The sequence below is a fragment of the Capra hircus genome, chromosome 2 (genome assembly GCF_001704415.2).
Source record: "Capra hircus breed San Clemente chromosome 2, ASM170441v1, whole genome shotgun sequence".
NCBI classification, from domain to species: domain Eukaryota; kingdom Metazoa; phylum Chordata; class Mammalia; order Artiodactyla; family Bovidae; genus Capra; species Capra hircus.
Window position 1 is genome coordinate 40,496,980 of NC_030809.1, and position 20,717 is coordinate 40,517,696.

The following is a 20,717-nucleotide window of genomic DNA, read 5'->3' on the forward strand; positions in this document are numbered from 1 at the left end:
ACTCATCTTTATTTTCTTTGCCTCAGGCCTTCCAATCAACTTTTCCCTCCCAGGTTCTCTTTATTGGATAATGATATTTAGAAATGATATTTAGAAACCAAGATCTTGATGCCAAGTGTGCTAACTACTACTGGGGTGTCTTTGCTTGTGGATTCTTCTGATTGACAGAGCCAGGAAGTACATACATGTATACACATACATGCAAACACTCCTTTGTTACTATATATATCTCTGTGTGTATATGTATTGAAATCTCTAAATAAATACTGAAACCACAAATTCCAATTAAACATCATAGGTGTTTCTTAAGGGACTTCTTGTAATTATTTTTTTAAAGTATGGGAGATAAATGATCTCTTTTGCTTGGAAATAATCTAACAATGAAATAAATACTCCTCATCCTTAACATTTTATTCTCCAGCACTCCTGATGAGTTTCTAATTGACAAAATCTTCTTTTCTATCTAAGCTTCATCACCAGCAGATATTACAAGAAGTAGATTTCTCAAGACAACAATATTCCATAATGATTTCAGAGGGCTATCCAGCATTTTTTTTTTTTATCCAGCATGTTTTGATGGGTTCTCATGCTTCTGTAGCTCTCAGATGGAATAGAATGCCTTGTATTAGGACTGCAAGAGATAGCCTCTCTTAGTGATCCAGATTTTCCCATATTTAAGTGATGAGAAGTATCTCCATCCTTAGATGATTAGTATGATCCATGTGTTCTGGGATTCAAACGAGGGCATACTGGGTAGGTTAATGTTTATCCTCCCTGAAGAGTGTGTAAATGCATTTAGAATATCTCAGTTCCTCAGAACTTTGAATATGAAGAGATCTGAGCCTCCTATTAGTAACAATCACAGTTTGTTAGTGACTTTTGAACCTTTGAGCTAAAAACCATACAAGAGGGTAGGACATCCAGAAGCCCTATCGATAGACACTGGTGACTGTGAAATAGTTCCTGTGTGTGAGGACCTGTCCCAAGGACCTCTTCTAACCCATGACTCAGCTGACTTCCCCCTGGAACATATTTGTATCTCAAAGGTCTGGTTCTACTCTTTGAACAAAGCTAAAGGAGGATTATGTTCTAGAAGACATGTATTAGTGGTCATATCTAGCTTCAGTGTAGTCCAGAGTAAGGTCAGCAGGTAGCTTTTGTACAGTGGAGTGGAATAGAATGATTAAAAGTAATAGTATATAGTTGATTTATCTTTGGTTGATAGATATTATGTACCTGATGGGTGCCAGACACTGTTCTTGGTAGGTGATGGTTTAAAAAGAGAAGGGGAGGCTAAAGGGAGGTTTTTTGGGGGTAATATAATTCAGAAGTGAATTGACTGGGGCTGAGACTGGGGGTTTTAATACTGGAAAGAAGTAAATGATAATTTTTAGCAATGAGGTGGAAAAAGGAAAAATCTTTGAAACATAGAATTCAGAAAAGGGACAAATAAGGATAAGAGAAATTTCTAGACCAGAGAAGATGGAAGTATTGGTTTTAGATATAAAGTGGTGGGAAGCTACTCAGCAAGAGCTATTATTTAATCAATAAGCAAAATAGAATCAAGCTTAGTTTTCCAATAAGCTTTCCTTGATTAACACCTCCATAACATACGAGTACAGAATTCATTGTCCACTCGTCCCTTAAGAACTTGTCAACCTACTTTATTATATTATCTGGTATCACCTTGCTTGTAAATTCATGTAAATTTTAGCTTGTAACTGATTATTCTGTATGTATGTCACATGGATCTGTTACTGTGTCATCCTCTAACACAGAAAGGCTTGTACCTTGCTGTGAACACAGTCGTTGAATGAACACTTGTGACATGAGTATTGAATGAAGATTGGAACCATTCATTAGTTTATACTATTAAAAATCAGCAGTGAGACCCAAAGGTGATTCATCGTTAAAAATCTGCTCTTCTTATTCAGTAATGCAGTTTTACCAGAAGGCTGATTAAAAACCAATCTTTTGAAATGTCACCAAAATAAAATCGTTGACAGATACAACACAACCAGGTATATCATTAAAATATATTCTTAACAGAATAAAAGCCTAGAATCAGAACACTGGTTGAAAACAAAACTGCTGGAGAGCCAGAGAATTAGGAGCTAGTCAGATTTTACATTTGCCAGCAGTGTTTCTTTGTTGAAGCCCCAGAAGTTACAACAAATTGAACTGATGGCATGAGTTAGGACTGGGCTTCCCAGGTGGCACTATTGGTAAAGAACCTGCCAGCCAATGCAGGAGACATGAGAGACACGGGTTCAATCCCTGGGTCAGGAAGATCCCCTAGAGGAGGGCATGACCCCCCACTGCAGTATTCTGGCCTGAGAATCCCATGGACAGAGGAGCCTGGCAGGCTGCAGTCCATAGGGTCACAAAGTATCAGACACCACTGAAGTAACTTAGCACACATAAGTTAGGACTATGGTTTTCTACCACATTCTGAAAGAGCAGGATTAAGTGAGGAGAGCTTTCAGATTATAAACTTAAATATCCATTTTTGCCGTAAAAACACTTCTACCATCTTACAAAGACTTACGAGCACCATGGATGAAGATTTGTTGAAACTCTGAACTTTTCTGATTATATTTTTCTTGCCTCACTTCTTTACCAGGTGAAAACTTTATATTGAAATAGATTAGTGTCTTTTTCTTTAACAATTCAAATAGCTGTGTTTGAACTTATTTTTATCACGTAGACGGAGATGTCAGACTATTGTAATGGGACTCATGCTTCTTGCCTTGCAATACGTAACGATTGTGCTTAGTGATTTGCCAAAGTCTGTTTGAAAAATGAAGTTGGACTGTGGGGAGTCTTACCTTGCTATGAAAACCTCATCTGATTTTGTTTGCTTCTTGCTTGCATAGTGGCTCCTAGGGAGGCTAAGAGCATCTCACCTACCGAATTGGATTGTGGGATGTGAGATCATTTTAACATTGAATGTTCTCAGGGAACTTGATGGTGTGAGATAGCCTTTCTGGGTTTCTAGTTCCCCATTAACTGTAGTAGTTGAGCTCATATGATGTGACCCTTTTGAACCCCTCAGAAGTGTCCAGGGAGAAAAATAACAAGGTCAGACCTTTCACCAAGAAAATTTCAGATATGAGCCAGGAAACATCCTCTGTTCCTTCCTGTAGATTGCTCCTCTGCCTGTCAACATGTGGTCCCCTGGTGTTCTTTGCTTCTGATGGCTGTTTCTCTCGCTCCCCCCTTGCCCTCTGCAGACATGCCTTGAATTGGAACGCTACCTGCAGACGGAACCCAGGAGGATCTCAGAGACCTTCGGTGAGGACTTGGACTGTTTCCTCCGTGCTTCTCCTCCCCCATGCATCGAGGAGAGCTTCCGGCGCTTAGACCCCCTGCTGCTCCCTGTGGAAGCGACCATCTGCGAGAAGAGCTCGGCCGTGGACATTCTGCTCTCTCGGGACAAGTTGCTATCTGAGACCTGCCTCAGCCTCCAGCCAACCAGCTCTTCTCTAGACAGCTACACAGCCGTCAACCAGGCCCAGCTCAACGCAGTGACCTCATTAACGCCCCCATCGTCCCCTGAGCTCAGCCGCCATCTGGTGAAAACCTCACAGACTCTCTCAGCCGTGGACGGCACAGTGACGTTGAAACTGGTGGCCAAGAAGGCTGCACTCGGCTCAGTCAAGGTGGGAGGGGTGGCAACAGCGGCGGCAGCCGTGGCGGCAGCTGGGACAGTAAAGAGTGGACACAGCGACAGTGAGCAAGGAGGGGTAGGGGCTGAGGCGTGCCCCGAAAACAAGAAGAGGGTTCATCGCTGTCAGTTTAACGGGTGCCGGAAAGTTTATACAAAAAGCTCCCACTTAAAGGCCCACCAGAGGACTCACACAGGTAGTGGTACAAGTTGGCCGCACGTGGTTTCTTCGTTTTTGTCCTTTAGCCTTGGGGGGGAAGGGCTTCTCTCTGCTCTGAGAAGTGGCATCCATGCCAACGAGGAGGTGTAGAGAGGCAGGCGGGCCTGGGAGGGAAGCCCAGCGACTCACCCATTAACCTTAGGATCTCCAGGTGTCCCGGGCATCAGACGTGGGTTTGCCACTCGCTGGCTCGGAGATCCTTCCAGAGGGCAGGGCCAGCCTTGGTGTAGTATCAGACGCTGCTGAGGAGGCCTGAACAGGGGTTCTGGTGGTGTGACTCACAGCCGTACGTGATGTATGCACCTGTCACTTCCCTGACACTTTTCGTTGTTTTATCGGTGTGATTCGGCGGTTTTGATGAACACTGGAATCTGAGAAGTTACCTTGGAGAGAATTGCAATTGAACAAGGTAGCCAGGGTGTCCCTATTTACTCTTTTCCCAGCATCCCTGATTTTTCATCAAAGTCACCAACAGCAGGAGGGTTTCAGAGTTCATTAGATGTGATCATTCTGTAATTAATTGGCATCTCCTCTTTTGCATTGTTCTGTGGCGCGTGCTTTATGGAGAGATGGCAGAATTGCTTTTTAACGAGCTTGTTACTGCGAAGTTGCTAAAGTGATTACATTGCTGTGTGTGTGGTAAGGGCGGTGGGGACCGGCAGGGACCGTACAGTTTACTCAGGACTTCTGTGGTGACTCCCAGGACTCATACTGATCTTGGGAGTGATGGGATAATTTAGAAGAGTGGGGTTTGTGAAGGAAAGAATGAGATTAGCATTTTCCTTGAATCTGGTCTTTGTCCTCTGCTTTGAGGCAGAAACTTAGGGCTGGTGTCTCTTCTTGGGGTTAGCATTGTAGGAGCAATTACTGTCATTAGTGGTTTTTAAATGAGTCCCTGAAAGTACATTGCCAGGATGGTTTTTTCAATCTGCGTGCACAATACCAACTGAACTGGGAAGAGCTCCGAAAGTGTAAGTAGCAGAATCAGAGTGTTGCTGGAAAGAAACGGGTGATTAGATCTAGGCTGGGAGATGTGTCTGGAGAGAGTTCCTCTTCTTGGGCTTGCTGCTTGCCTTCCGGGTGCTCTGGGGTGACTTGCAGGATGGGTCACCAGAGAAGTGTGCAGTGCGAGGATCAGCGGTTGGGAAATGGGGAGACCTAGGCTGTAGCCCTAGTGCTGTCCCTCACTAGCTTTGTCTCCTTGAGCACATCCCCATACCTCCCTGGTGGCCTCATTCGCTACATCTGCCAAACAGTTTGGCTTTTGAGGCCCCTCTCAGCTCGGATGTTCTTGGGGGAGGCGGTTTTGGGAAATGAGGCGGTTTTGGGAAATGTCTTTGTGTAGAACAGAGGAGCTTCCCTGAGATAGGAGTGTATAATGTGTGTCTAGAAACCATCACCACCTTGAATTTCAAAGTCATTGCCATGGGAGGATGATAGTGGACAGTGTTTCCTCACAGCATAAGACTTAGGCACATTCTCCTCTCATTTCAAACTGACTTTTGCTTGTGGTCCTTGCTTGCTTCATGGAAAGTTATCCAAAGGTTACTTTTGAACCCGTGGCTCAGGTTCAAGTCCCACTCGTGGTTCCTTTTGGAGTTTGAGTTCGAGTCCTCTAGTTCACGTACTTCAAGGCAAAAGCTTCCTGCTACTGTCAGCTTTTTCTTTTTTTCACCTGTCTGGTATTGTTCTGGAGGTTACTTATTTATTTGTCTTTCTCAAATCAGTGAGTAAAGTAACTATAAGATATTGCAGTGCTCCCAGACTTCAGCCATGACTCATCTCTTGTTCCCCCCAGGAAACCAGAGAAGGCAGGATGAGGCGAGAAGGTTGAGCTTTGTTGAGGGTATGGAATTCATGATGATGAGCACATTTTTAAAATTATTGACATGAAGACAGGCTATGTCCTGCCTAGTTTGGAGGCTGGGCATCTGTGGGAAAGCAGAGATTCTTTTTTTGGGGGGTGAGTCCAGAGCATTTGCTTCCTTTTCCTGACTCCTCTTTCTAATGGATGTATTAGGAAGATAACTCTGAGAAGTGATACATCTTCTGTGCCTTGTTGTTTGGGCATTGTCTACTCAGAGTGATTATCAAGGTGGAGCTCATTATGTTTCCCAGCACCTGCAACCACTTGCCCTATAGTGGTTTAAAGTGGAGAGAATCCTCCCTGTGGGGAATTTATCCAAGAAGGCATTTTGCATTATTGGAAAGGCAGTACTGCAGAGCTGTTAAGAGCAGGGCTTTGCAGTCAGGGAGACTCAGGTTTGAATTCTGGCTCTACAGCTTCCTAGGTTTATGACCTGGATACCTGATGCATCTTCCCTGAGTCTCAGTTTCCTCATCTGTAAAACAGGGATAATTTGCCCTCTAGATTGTTTTGAAAATTAAATGAGTAAATATATGTAAAGTGAAAGTTAGTCGCTCAGTTGTGTCTGACTCTGGGATCGCTCCTCTGTCCATGGAATTCTCTAGGCAGGAGTACTGAAATGGGTTGCCATTTCTTCCTCCAGGGCATCTTCCCAACCCAGAGATTGAAACCAGGTCTCCTGCATTGCAGGCAGATTCTTTACCTTGAGCCACCAGGGAAGCTCAAATATATGTAAATTACTTGGCGGAGGGTAAGAGCTTATTAAAGACAGTAATAGGGTTGGTTGTAGTCCTGACTATTGCCGATGATATTGATTAAAGATGATTTTGTGGAAAAAAAGAAAAACAGCTTTATGTAAACTAGAAATAAACCACTTAAAGTTAAATCCCACTGAAAAGCAAGAAGCTTTTCTTTGCTAACTTCCGTAATTTCAGGGTTGGGGTGGTGATGCACAGCCCCTCGTCATAGAGGTTGAAGTTGGACATGCAGGCATTGGCCCATTGAAGTTGGCAGTAATGTAGAGCACAGCTTTCCTAAAACAACACAGGAAGCAATGACCTTGCACCCTCCAGAAGCATTTTGCCAGTAAAACCTTCTGCAGAGACAAACATGGAGGGAAAAGTAGGTGCTATAAGAAAGAGAAACAGACAGGAGGGGAGGCAGAAGTGGAGATGGGCAATGAGGAAAGGGAATCTGAATTAATTTGGATTAAATAGATGAGAATCAGAAGTATTTATTTGGAATTGGTGTGAAGGGGGCACAGGGGAACTGAAAACAAAAGTGATAATTTATGTGGTGTGGATGAACTAAGAATAATGAAAAAAGCATGAAGGATGGGATCAAATTAAGTGCAAACATATCAAGGAAGTGGACTAGCAAAAGCTTGGGGGCAAAGGTATATGGTGATGAGAATTCAGGTTGGAGATGAGGCCATTGATAGAAAGAAATGAATAAGGGAGGGCTGCTGACCAAGTGTTGAAATGAAGCTCTGGTTGGATCCAGGCAAGCTGTTTTAACACAGGGCTCACTTTAATTCAGTGAAAATATTTTCTTATCTTTCAGCTGGGGAAGTGTTTTGGGACATAAAAAGAGAGAGAAAAAAAAATCCAAGAGAAAGAGAGGAAATACTGGCATTTTGTTCTCTGGAGTTATATATATGCTCTATCTCTTCTATATGGTAATATGTTGAAAAAGAGACACACTTGCAAAAATGAAATAAACTGTGTGGGTCTCAGTCTATGCATAAAGAAAGACAATACATTGTTGGTAACATGGATTTCCTTGCAATGAATAATTTTTAAAAGTGTTATTCGTTTCATCTTTATATAGATAGAATTTACTGAGCTGGAAAAGATATGCCGCTGCTGCTTCTTTTTTTGTCCTTCTGTGCCTGTTTTTTTGAGGATGCTGAATCCTTCAAACTTTTTGCCCTGGAGGATGTTAGGCAATGAGGTGATTTTTCTTTTTTTCAGGTAGCAGATGTTCAAATTGGTAGCTAGGGCACAAATACTGGTTGCCCAAGGAGCTGAAGTGAGGGATAGGGGAGCCAGGCTGGGGGTAGCTGAAGATGAGGCAGGGGCTGGGACAAAGGGAATATTGTGAAGTAGCAGAATCTAAGTGAAAGGAAGCATATAAAAATGGACATATGGTTTATTCATTGGGAAGAGCACTTAGTGCTGGCATGAGGGTAAAAATGTGCTTTAGCAGCCAAGCCATTACAGACCTTTCTCTTCCACTGTTTTCTGGTCTTTGTATAATATATTTTTCTTTCTCAATAAGTCAACCATTATGTTTACAGTTTTATTTGTCCTCTTGGAGACAGCTAATTAATCCTAAAATTTTGTTGCAGGGAAATCCCTCACTTTCAGGTTTTAAAATACTACTTAATTATGTTTATTTTCAGCAAAAATCAATTTGTTACAATGTTGGTAGTTTCTATTCAAAAAAACAAAGAATAATTTTCCACATTTCTTCTTGATCATTTCTGAGAAGGAAAAAAAGCCTGTGATTGAAATGAAGTACTATGTTAAGTGAGCAGACTTCTCTAATATGAAAATTCATATAAAATCATGTTCACATTTACACTGTTAAGATGAGTCATGTTGGTAAAGTCAGGACAAAGGCCAGCAGTGAAATCTTTGATTGTTGGTCATAGAGGAAGGAGCAAAGAGGCCACGTCCTGTCTTCTGCTACTTGGACAAGGGCTCTCCATAGACTGGAGTTGCTTTTGCCTAATCCATGGGTGGTGATAGAACATTCTAGGTTTTGCACTGAAAGATGTAACGGTATGCTTTTTAGGTGAAAAGATAAAATGACCATGCAGTTTACTTAGCATTTGATACCTACTTTGAGGCAGGTCATAATGAATCATAATGTGGCACAATCGCTAAGTTTAATTAGGATTTAGGGAAATAGTTTATTTTTAAATGGAAAGGTGGCTAAAAAGATTATGAACAAAAAGATGGGTATCAGTTCAGTTCAGTTGCTCAGTCATGTCCAATTCTTTGTGACCCCATGGACTGCAGCACACCAGGCCTCCCTGTCCATCGCCAACTCCTGGAGTTTACTCAAACTCATGTCCATTGACTCCGTGATTCCTTCCAACCATCTCATCATCTGTCATCCCGTTCTCCTCCCACCTTCAGTCTTTCCCAGCATCAGGGTCTTTTCAAATGAGTCAGTTCTTCACATTAGGTAGCCAGAGTATTGGAGGTTCAGCTTTAGCATCAGTCCTTCCAATGAATGTTCAGGACTGATTTCCTTTAGGAGGGGCTGGTTGGATCTCCTTGCAGTCCAAGGGACTCTCAAGAGTCTCCTTCAACACCACAGTTCAAAAGCATCAGTTCTTCGGTGCTCAGCTTTCTTTATAGTCCAACTCTCACATCCATACATGACTACTAGGAAAACCATAGCTTTAACTAAACGGACCTTTGTTGGCAAAGTAATGTCTCTGCTTTTTAACTTGCTGTCTAGGTTGGTCATAACTTTCCTTCCAAGGAGCAAGAATCTTTTCATTTCATGGCTGCAGTCACCATCTGCAGTGATTTTGGAGCCCCCCAAAATAAAGTCTCTCACTGTTTCCATTGTCTCCCCATCTATTTCCCATGAAGTGATGGGACCACATGCCATGATCTTAGTTTTCTGAATTTTGAGTGTTAAGCCAGCTTTTTCACTCTCCCCTTTCACTTTCATCAAGAGGCTCTTTAGTTCTTCATCATTTTCTGCTCTAAGAGTGGTATCATCTGCATATTTGAGGTGATTGCTATTTCTCCCGGCAATCTTGATTCCAGCTTGTGCTTCATCCAGCCCAGCATTTCCCATGATGTACTCTGCATATAAGTTAAATAAGCAGGGTGACCATATACAACCTTGACATACTCCTTTTTGTATTTGGAACCAGTCTGTTGTTCCATGTCCAGTTCTAACTGTTGCTTCCTGACCTGCATACAGATTTCTCAGGAGGCAGGTCAGGTGATCTGGTATTCCCATCTCTTGAAGAATTTTCCACAGTTTGTTCTGATCCACACAGTCAAAGGCTTTGGCATAGTCAATAAGGCAGAAGTAGATGCTTTTCTGGAACTCTCTTGCTTATGTGATGCTCCAACGGATATTGGCAATTTTATCTCTGGTTCCTCTGCCTTTTCTAAATCCAACTTGAACATCTGAAAGTTTACGGTTCACATACTGTTGAAGCCTGCCTTGGAGAATTTTGAGCATTACTTTTCTAGCTTGTGAGATGAGTGCAATTGTGTGGTAGTTTGAGCATTCTTTGGGATTGGAATGAAAACTGACCTTTTTCCAGTCCTGTTGCCACTGCTGAGTTTTCCAAACTTACTGGCATATTGAGTGCAGCACTTTAACAGCATCATTTTTAGCATCATTTGAGCTATTGAAATAGCTCAACTGGAATTCCATCACTTCCACTAGCTTTGTTCATGGTGATGCTTCCTAAGGCCCACTTGACTTCTCATTCCAGGATATCTGGCTCTAGGTGAGTGATCACACCATCATGATTATCTGGGTCATGAAGATCTAGTTTGTACAGTTCTTCTATGTATTCTTGCCACTTCTTCTTAATATCTTCTACTTCTGTTAGGTCCATACCATTTCTGTCCTTAAGCCCATCTTTGCATGAAATGTTCCCTTGGTATCTCTAATTATCTTGAAGAGATCTCTAGTCTTTCTTCTTCTATTGTTTTGCTCTATTTCTTTGCACTGATCACTGAGGAAGGCTTTCTTCTCTCCTTGCTATTCTTTGGAACTCTGCATTGAAATGGGTATATTTTTCCTTTTCTTCTTTGCCTTTCGCTTCTCTTCTCTTCATAGCTGTTTGTAAGGCCTCCTCAGACAGCCGTTTTGCCTTTTTGCATTTCTTTTTCTTGGGGATGGTCTTGATCCCTGCCTACTGTACAGTGTCAGGATGGGTATAGTTTTTAAGAGATAAACAGAAGTGCTTTATATTTTATTTATTCAATAAACACTGATAAAAACTTGTTATATGTCAGATAATGTTCAGAGTATTAAGAAACAAAATTAAACTGAGTAAATTTTAAAGATCTCACTGGCTTTATTCAGTGATTCATGAATTGGGCAGCATCTCATCTAGCATTTATAGGAAAGAGCTGTGAAATGTTATAAGAGAATTCCCTGGTGGCTCAGATGGTAAAAACGTCTGCCTACAGTGCAGGAGACCTGGGTTCGATTCCTGGTTTGGGAAGATCCCTTGGATAAAGAAATGGCAATCCACTCCAGTACTCTTGCCTGAAAAATCCCATGGATGGAGGAACTTGATAGGCTCCAGTCCATGGGGTCACAAAGAGTCAGACACAACTGGACGACTTCATTTTCTTTCTGATATGCTATGCAAAGTGACAGACTTTTATAGGCAGAAACCTGGACAAGGAAGTTATACCAGGAAAGACCTGATGGTTTGTGGCAGGGTCAGCTTCCTTTAGGGAATGGTAGGGTTCTGTGAGTCAGATAACCTCACTAGTTCTGACCTGGCCATTCCAGATTGCCTGGTTTAAGATTCTATTCCTGGGAGAGGCTGAATCTATATTAAATTTACAAGTTTTAGCTTGGTGAAGTAGGGCTTAGCACAGTTCAGTTCAGTTCAGTTCAGTCGCTCAGACATGTCCGACTCTTTGCGACCCCATGAATTGCAGCACGCCAGGCCTCCCTGTCCATCACCATCTCCTGGAGTTCACTCAAACTCATGTCCATCGAGTTGGTGATGCCATCCAACCATATCATCCTCTGTCGTCCCCTTCTCCTCCTGCCCCCAATCCCTCCCAGCATCAGAGTCTTTTCCAACGAGTCAACTCTTCGCATGAGGTGGCCAAAGTACTGGAGTTTCAACTTTAGCATCATTCCCTCCAAAGAACACCCAGGGCTGATCTCCTTTAGAATGGACTGGTTAGATCTCCTTGCAGTCCAAGGGACTCTCAAGAGTCTTCTCCAACACCATACTTCAAAAGCATCAATTCTTCGGTGCTCAGCTTTCTTTATAGTCCAACTCTCACATCCATATATGACTACTAGAAAAACTATAGCCTTGATTAGATGGACCTTTGTTGGCAAAGTATTGTCTCTGCTTTTGAATATGCTATCTAGGTTGGTCATAACTTTCCTTCCAATTTCATGGGCTTAGCACAAGTGACTCCATTTGGGCCAGTTGTGTCTTTTTTAGTAATTCTCCTATTTTGATCAGACTTAGCCTCAGAGATGTGATAAAAATTTAAGGTATCAAATGCCACTCCCAGCCACTGCTCTGAAGATCTCCCAGTTTTTGCTGATTCCCTGTGTGCTATTCACAGATCATGACTTAAGGTTCACATGTTTTAAGTTGATCATTCTCTTCATCCGTTTTCTGACATTTCAGTCTTAGGGTATCGTTTTGGTGGTTAGTGGCTACAAACATGCACTTAAACATGCATTTAAAGTGCACCAGAAAGACTATTATGATTATTATAAGCAAGACAATTCCCAGTGTCTGGAGTGCACTTCAGAGCCATGGTCCCCAAGACACACGCCAGTCAAAACTAAATATGTCAAAGAAAGATCTTGTTAAAGCAATCACTTTTTAAAGCCAACCTGCTTGTTCAGTGATTTTATGAAGCTGAGTTTCAGCTTCCCCAGAAAGGTTAATGCAAGTGGTATTGGATGCAGCACAGACATCTTCTTGTTAAGCTACAAGATAATCAACAGCTGTCCCATCATTAAGAGCAACATTGGTTGGAAAGTCTAAGGAGTTTTCTTGGGCAGCTTTAGCAGTGGATTCTGAGTTAATGACAGTTTCTGATCATTTGTACTCACTCCTAACCTGGAAAGTAGGGTTCAATCTGTGAGTTGGTAAGATCCCTTGGAGGAGAGCATGGCAACCGACTCCAGCATTCTTGCCTAGAAAATTCCATGAACCTGGCAGGCTATAGTCCATAGGGCTGCAAAGAGTCGGACATGACTGAAGCAACTGAGCATACACACACACACAGGCGTAGAGAGACAACCTAAGAGGCATTGCCTGGTTACACACCAGCCATCAAGGCATGTATAAGCCCAAGGAGAATGATAATCAACACAGACAAAGATTAATTATGTTGGGGCACAAACCATTCCTACTGATGGATTCATTTGCAGGAATTTGTTACATTTGCCCATTCAAACCAGGGGTCAGCTAGGTTTTCAGTGTATTGGAAAGTAAATCTAGCTCAAAATAAAATGTTGTTCTAAATTTCTGGCAAAGATGGGTGCTGCTGGTAAGATCTTTTCATGACTGGGGAAGAATCATAGGTAGATAATCTTAAGAATACGGGAGTGCAGATATACTGTGATTTCTCTAGGCATTGTATCTAGTTGTGTCTAGTGCACCTATGATAAGAGAAAAGTAAAAACGAGGCACTAGTTGTTCTGGCCATAAAAATTAGACCCTCTAAATGATTTCTAAAGGAGTTTCAATTGTAGTTTACAGGACATTCGGAATAGATGAATAAGTGGTCACAGTAGTCTAAAAGGTTATCACCCTTAGTAATGGCCTGGGAGATATGGATGATAGTGTTACCTTTTTAGGATAGTGCCAAAGTAAAAGAAAGAAAAGAAGAAAAGGTTTTTGTTGTTTAGTTAAAGTATGAAGTCTTGATCCAGCATCTTGGGTGGAGGCAGTCTACATTGATTTCAGCTACTTCTCTTCCTAGTCAGTTTTATTTGCATGCCTCCAGAGTTTGCCCAAGTCTAGATGCCATGTGGAGCCTTCTTCAGCTGTAAGATATATACTCAAGGTTTATTACTTTCTAGTTTTGTAGCAGTGTCAGTGGTCAGGAGCACTTGGTAAAGTCCTTTCCATGAGTTTCGTTTTTGCAAAAATATTAGAGAAAACAGTAGCTGTGTGTAAGTTACAAAAAACTTTAAAATGCCCATTGTTGAAGATCTGATGCCAACTCATTTGCTAAAGAGGTATATTTATTTCTGTGATATACAGCATTTTAAGATAGTAACTAAAATTGTGACTGATAATATTTTACCAGAACATATGAGAGTTCCAGGAATGTTATACAGTTTCTGGAACACTTGTAACATATACCTATAAAAGTACAAAATAAAGAAGACTTAATATTACCTATTTGACAGTGCTTCTTCGTTAATTTAACACAGTAAATAAGCCTATTTAGTTTAACTAATCTCTTTTTTTATAAAGAGAGAGAACAAATCTCTTGAGATGTTCCAGGGGCCCTCTAGAAAATTCCAAAAATATTTGAAGTAAAAAAACTTCATTTAGAATTTGGTTTGGGGGAAGTTTGTCAAAAATATCCGTTTAATAAAATGACAGTAGATGTTGTTAAAGGCAAAACAGAAAGTTACATAATTGTGAGCAAATCTTAGCTCTTTAATTTTGAGAAGATTGGGTTTTCTTAAGTAAAAGACCTGATTAGGACAGTGTGAAGCACAGTAAGTTATTTTGGTATGACGTAAAATCTTCACTGTTCAGGCAGATTACTTAAAAGATAAAGAAAATTTCATAGTCTGTTATCAAAAGTAGACCAAAAGTTCAGCAACACCTTAGTAATGTTAACAGAGAGAATAAAATTCTAATTTTGCACCAGTGTACTTTTGATAGTAAAACTCATTTTTTAAACAATTAAGTAAATTTATTTTAATCCTAGCCGTCCTGACTACACATAAAACCAAGGTTCCTCTTACACAAACTGTCTACAATTTTGTTCCACTTTTTTTCTCTTTCTTATTCTAAAACAATGAGTCATTGCTTTACCTACTCTTCATACACAGTTATTTTCCTTCACCTTTATTTTTCTAAGTAGTTCTAACTACATACTTGATTAGAATGACTCTTAGAATGGTTAATTCATAGTGAAAACGGAGATGTAGGAAGTTGTGGACTATCTCTGGACTATCTCTTACATGGGCATTCTGTGGATTGGAAAATTTAGAAATACATGTCATAATTTTTAGAAATACACATCATAATTTCTAGAAATACATTCTTCCTCATAGTAAATTTTCCAATGTGGCAAACAAAAAAAAAGTTTACTAATAAACCCAAATATCTGAAGTTTCTCAGTAATAGGAAGCCAAAAGTAGATAAACCTACATTCAGGACTAGTGTTCCAATATTTATTTGGAAACAATCTAGATGTTCAATTACATATTCATCATTTAAAGTAATATAGAAAAACTCTAAGGTTTAAAGTTACCAAAAAAAAAATTGGGGCATATATTTAAATAAACATACCATAAACTATAGTTATTACTGGGAAGTGGAAATACTTATCACACTTGTATCTATTCAAATCATTTGCTCTTAATAGTTATGTTTAGATTACTCATGATAATTTTAGTATACCAAATTTTTTTTCTTGGTGAAAAATTGTGTAATAGAGATAACCCAGGTAGAATAAAAATGGTATGCCTGCATTATTTTCAGTGTTGATAACTTTATAGACATGTCTATTTTAATTAAACCAACAAACTTAAACTACCCTTTATTTAGTGGAGATAGTAGGTCTTGTGGACTTGAAACATTTGGGATAGTTTTTTTATTTCTGAGACTATACTTCATTTATGTAGCATTTGTTTGTTTTAAAAGCAATTGAATAAAGCCCTTTACAAATTAATTTTAGCCTTACTATCCAAAGGTAGATAATACCACACATGTATAACACATACACAGTTGACCTTTGAACAATGTGGGGTTAAAGAGAGCTGACTCTCTGCATAGTCTAAAATCTGTGTATAACTTACAGTCTGCCCCCTCTACATGGTTCCAGTATATCCGCAGATTCAACTAAGTGCAGGTCATGTAGTACTGTAATACCAGCTATTGGAAAAAACCTATGCATAAGTGGATCTACACAGTTCAAATCTGTGTTGTTCAGGTGTCAACTGTGTGTAGTAGATACGCATACAGACAGGTCGGTTCAGTTCAGTCGCTCAGTCGTGACTGACTCTTTGTGACCCCGTGGACTGCTGCACACTAGGCCTCCCTGTCCATCGCCAACTCCTGGAGTTTACTCAGACTCATGTCCATTGAGTTGGTGATGCCATCCAGCCATCTCATCCTCTGTTGTCCCGTTTTCTTCCTGTCTTCAGTCTTTCCCATCATCAAGGGTCTAGCTTCCATTCTCAAATTTTAGCCACAAATCAAGTACAATAATATAAAACTCACTAGTTATATAAAATAAGTTGGATCCAAATTGTGTATTTGCCAGGTAAAATAAATTATGGCTTAAGTGGCTAAAGCTTTTTACTAATATTGGTGGAGAAGACAATTAAGGTTTTTCATTTGTCTTAAGTTCCAAATAACTCCATACCCCTACCCCCCTTTTTTCCTTTAATAGGAATTACCTCCCTGGAGTTTTCATTTAAAAGAGATGGCCTAGATAAGATTTCCTAGAGATGACCAGGTAGAATATTAACATCTAAAAGCCCAGGGAAAGAATGCAAGTTCCTCCTAGAAGGACTCTTATTTCCAAAGGCCAGGATTGGGGAACCTGCAAGTCTTTTGAGACGAATAAGAAAGGTTTGGGGATTGGACTTCATATTGTTTCTAGAGCTGCATTTCTGGTTTTGCAAAAATTTGTAAGATATAGACAGTTGCTTTTAATTTCTATTTCTCTAAAGAAGTTATAGCCTAAATGATTTTATTAAGGGGTTGATTTGCTTATCCAACCACATTACGTTCAATTTACTTTTTATATATTGGGGAGAAGATTTCCAACTAAGATGGAAATGAAAATCTTTGGAACGTTTTAGTAAATCTTTCCATAAAACCATCAAAAAATTTTTTTTCCTTCTTCTGGGTACATGGTTTCATTTTATCTTAGGGGAGAAGGTTTAAAATTTTTTTTCCATCAGGCTCTGAATATCAGCTTCTAGTTTGGCCAACCTCTGATCACAGAGCTGCTAAAAAAATGCTTTCAAATATCTTGTCAATTTTCAGCTGAAACAAACAATAAATATAAATAAATAAATACTGGCAGTATTGAATAATCCTATGGACTAAAGAAGCGTCCCCAAAGAGAGAGCAAAAGATATACCCTCCCAAGATCCAGAGCCAAAGATAGCCAAAGGAAAAAAAATAGGAGGAAAAAAAAAATACAGTTCCCCTGAGGACTGGCCATATATTGGAGCTGCAAATGAAGTTCAACCATATTTCCTTCCAACCATATCTAACTGCAAATGGGGATATAACCTACATTTTCTGCCCAGTCATGTTTTGGGGCACCCAAATTCCGTGGTAGCTCAGTCGGTAAAAATCTGCTTGCAGTGCAGGAGATCCCGGTTCCATCTCTGAGTCAGGAAGATCCCTGGAAAAGGAAATGGCAACCCACTCCAGTATTCTTGCATAGGAAATCCTATGGACAGAGGAGCCTGACAGGCTACAGTCTGTGGGGTCGCAAGAGTCGGATACAACCTAGTAACTAAAATGAAAGTTGTTCAGTCGTGTCTGACTCTTTGTGACTCCATGAACTATACAGTCCATGGAATTCTCCAGACCAGAATACTGGAGTGGGTAGCCTTTTGCTTTTCCAGGGGATCTTCTGGAGTGGGTAGCCTATCCCTTCCCCAGCAGGTCTCCCAGACCCAGGAATCAAACTGGGGTCTCCTGCATTGCAGGTGGGTTCTTTACCAACTGAGCTATCTGGGAAGCCTAAACCACTACCAAATTGACAAACCAAGCTCTCAGGATGTAAAACAAGACAAGTAAGAAGGTAACAGCTGTCCTTGGGAGAGAAAGAATCAATAACCAATGTATCTGGATTTAGAAAGGAAAGGACCATGTGAAATTTTAGTTTCCTTTTTCATCTGGGCATAACAGGCATACAGGAGAGCTGATCCTGTTAAGAATTCTCACCCTTTGCTGGTCTCCCAGTTTTGCCATAAACCCATCTGCAGGCTTCACTGGTGGCTCAGATAGTAAAGAATCTGTCTGCAATGCATAAGATGCTGATTCGATCCCTGGGTTGGGGAGATTCCTTGGAGAAGAGAATGGCTACCCACTACAGTATTCTTGCCTGGAGAATTCCATGGATAGAGGAGCCTGGCGGCCATTGTTGTAAGATATTCATAGCTTCTGGGACCACAGTTCTTAGACATAAAATAAGCAGGTGTGCCAGAATGTAGTGTACTCAATTCTTTGAAACTTAAGGATCTCAGTTTTTTTTAGTTAAGCCTTGGGTCTCTTGGAGCCAGAATTAATACCTGAGAGGAATGTGGCTCTGGATTGGGGATTGTGTGGTATTTTACAGCCTACCTTGTTGTATGGAAATTTCCTTGGGATTGGCAGGTGACCTGGTATCAGCCTAACCCATTTTGTGACCAGTTTGTCCTAACACAAGAGTCTTTTGAGGTAGGTGACAAGTGCTCTGACAGCTTTTAAGTGCTCAACCATACCCATCAATTTTGTGACTTTGGTCTTCTGAGATTCCCATTAGCAATAGTCTTTCAGTTCAGTTCAGTCACTCAGTCATGTCTGACTCTTTGCGACCCCATGAACTGCAGCATGCCGGGCCTCTCTGTCCATCACCAACTCCCAGAGTCCGCCCAAATTCATGTCCATTGAGTCAGTGATGCCATCCAACCATCTCATCCTCTGTCATCTCCTTCTCCTGCCCTCAATCTTTCCCAGCATCAGGGTCTTTTCAGATGAGTCAGCTCTTCACATCAGGTGGCCAAAATATTGGAGTTTCAGCTTCAACATCAGCCCTTCCAATGAACACCCAGCGCTGATCTCCTTTAGGATGGGCTGGTTGGATCTCCTTGCAGTCCAAGGGACTCTCAAGAGTCTTCAACATCACACTTCAAAAGCATCAATTCTTCGGTGCTCAGCTTTCTTTATAGTCCAACTCTCACATCCATACATGACTACTGGAAAAGCCATAGCCTTGACTAGACGGACCTTTGTTGACAAAGTAATGTCTCTGCTTTTTAATATGATGTCTAGGTTGGTCATAATTTTCCTTCCAAGGAGTAAGGCTGACTTCATTTTTTTGGGCTCCAAAATCACTGCAGATGGTGATTGCAGCCGTGAAATTAAAAGATGCTTACTCCTTGGAAGGAAAGTTATGACCAACCTAGACAGCAATAGTCTTTACATGCATATTTACATACCAGCAGTAACCAAACTGATGGTACAGTAAGCTGGCCAAGAGAAAGCTTTAGGCTCACACCTCCAGGTATTCTCAATGAGGAACTACAGGCTAAACTAACAAACCCTAACAAATGGGGACTGTGGACTAGCCAAAGGCTAGGGACTTGAGTGACCCACTGAGGCCTGGCCTGGGACCATGGACTAACCAAGGGCTGAGGACTGACATGCTGTTAGAGCCTCCTGTCAATCTCCAGGGGCTCTTCCCCACCCAGGGATCGAACCCAGGCTTCCCGCATTGCAGGCAGATTCTTAACCAGCTGGCTTCCCTGGTGGCTCAGCTGGTAAAGAATCTGCTTCACTATGGGAGACCTGGGTTCAGCCCCTGGGTTGGGAAGATCCCCTAGAGAAGGGAATGGCTACCCACTCCAGTATTCTGGCCTGGAGAATTCCATGGACTGTATAGTCCCTGGGTTTGCAAAGAGTTGGACATGACTGAGCGACTTTCACTTCAGTTCTTTACCACCTGAGCCACCAAGGAAGCCCTCTGTCAGTCTAGACTGGCCCATTAACCCTAGTCTGGAAAGCTAATTAGATCAGGAGCTCAACGCAAAGAGAGTGGACCTCAGAGCCCAGAGGAACTTACCCCACAGCACTTGGAAATGATAAGAAAGATAAAGAACTCAAAATTTACAGGTACCAGCCCCTGTGTTTCTTGTTCTCTGAAACTGGCTGAAGTTTCTGCTGGATCCCACCACTGCCCCCAAATTCGTTTTTTTAAAAAATTCAACTGAGTAAATTTACGATCTTATTGGCTTTATTCAATGATTCATGAATTGAGTGGCATCCCATCTAGCAAATAGAAAGGAGCTCTGAAGAGCCGAGCAAAATGTGAGACTTCTATAGGCAGAAAATGGCAGGAAGTTATACCAGCAAAGACCTGATTGTTTATGGCAAGGTCATCTTTCTTGCAGAAGATGGCTGGGGTCTATCAAGTGGATGACCTCGGTAGTGCTCACCAGGTAATTCCAGATTGACTGGTTTGAGATTTCATTCTCTAAGGAGGATGAAACTGTACTTTGTTGTTGTTGTTATTCAGTCGCTCAGTTGTGTCCAGCTCTTTGCAACCCCACTGACTGCAGCATGCCAGGCTTCCCTGTCCTTCACCGTCTCTTGGAGTTTGCTCAGACTCATGTCCATTGAGTTGGTGATGGCATCCAGACATCTCATTCTCTGTCTCATTCGTCTCATTCTCTTCTCCTCCTGCCCTCAATCTTTCCCAGCTTCATGGTCTTCACATCAGGAGACCAGAGTATTAGAGCTTCAGCATCAGTCCTTCCAACGAATATTCAGGGTTATTTCCTTTAGGAAACTGTACTTAAGTTAGTCTTGGTTTGATGATACGGGGCTTAGCACAAATGACTCCATTTTGGCCTGCTGTCTTTTTTCTAAACAGAAGTTTTTTACGAATATAACCCTTTAAGCCATATTAATCTAATGACACTGGTACTATTCTCGTTTCACAGATGAGAGAAATGAGGCCAGGAGAGGTCAAGTAACTTGCCCAATATCACACAGCTCCTAGGTGGTTGGGCCAGGATTTGAATAAAATCCTGTTTGACTTTGTTTCTCCATTTTGAGCTTTTAACTTCTTTGCTAAGTCATAAGGGGAAATGCTGTCATTTAGATATTTTTCTTAATAACCCATTATTTAGAGGAAATGAGAAACTTACAGTTTAAATACAAATTGACAGTGAAACTACTTTAAGTATCTTCTAAACAGATAAGAACTGGGAGGATCCTTAAACATATTGCTTCATCAAGTGACTAAGAACCAGAACAAGGAAATTACGAAGGAATGATC

General features: G+C 41.1%; 1 protein-coding gene across 3 annotated transcripts in view; it reads left to right on the forward strand.

Annotated features, from left to right (window-relative positions):
* The window catches only part of KLF7 (Kruppel like factor 7), a 103,575-nt gene that overhangs the window by 38,503 nt on the left and 44,355 nt on the right, over positions 1-20,717 (forward strand). The window contains exon 2 of one of the 3 annotated variants that reach the window (XM_018060367.1): positions 3,234-3,867. In XM_018060367.1, coding sequence (XP_017915856.1) covers positions 3,234-3,867 — 634 coding nt within the window. The remainder of the gene's footprint in view (positions 1-3,233; positions 3,868-20,717) is intronic. The other 2 variants (XM_005676426.2, XM_005676429.3) reach the window with 2 other exon arrangements.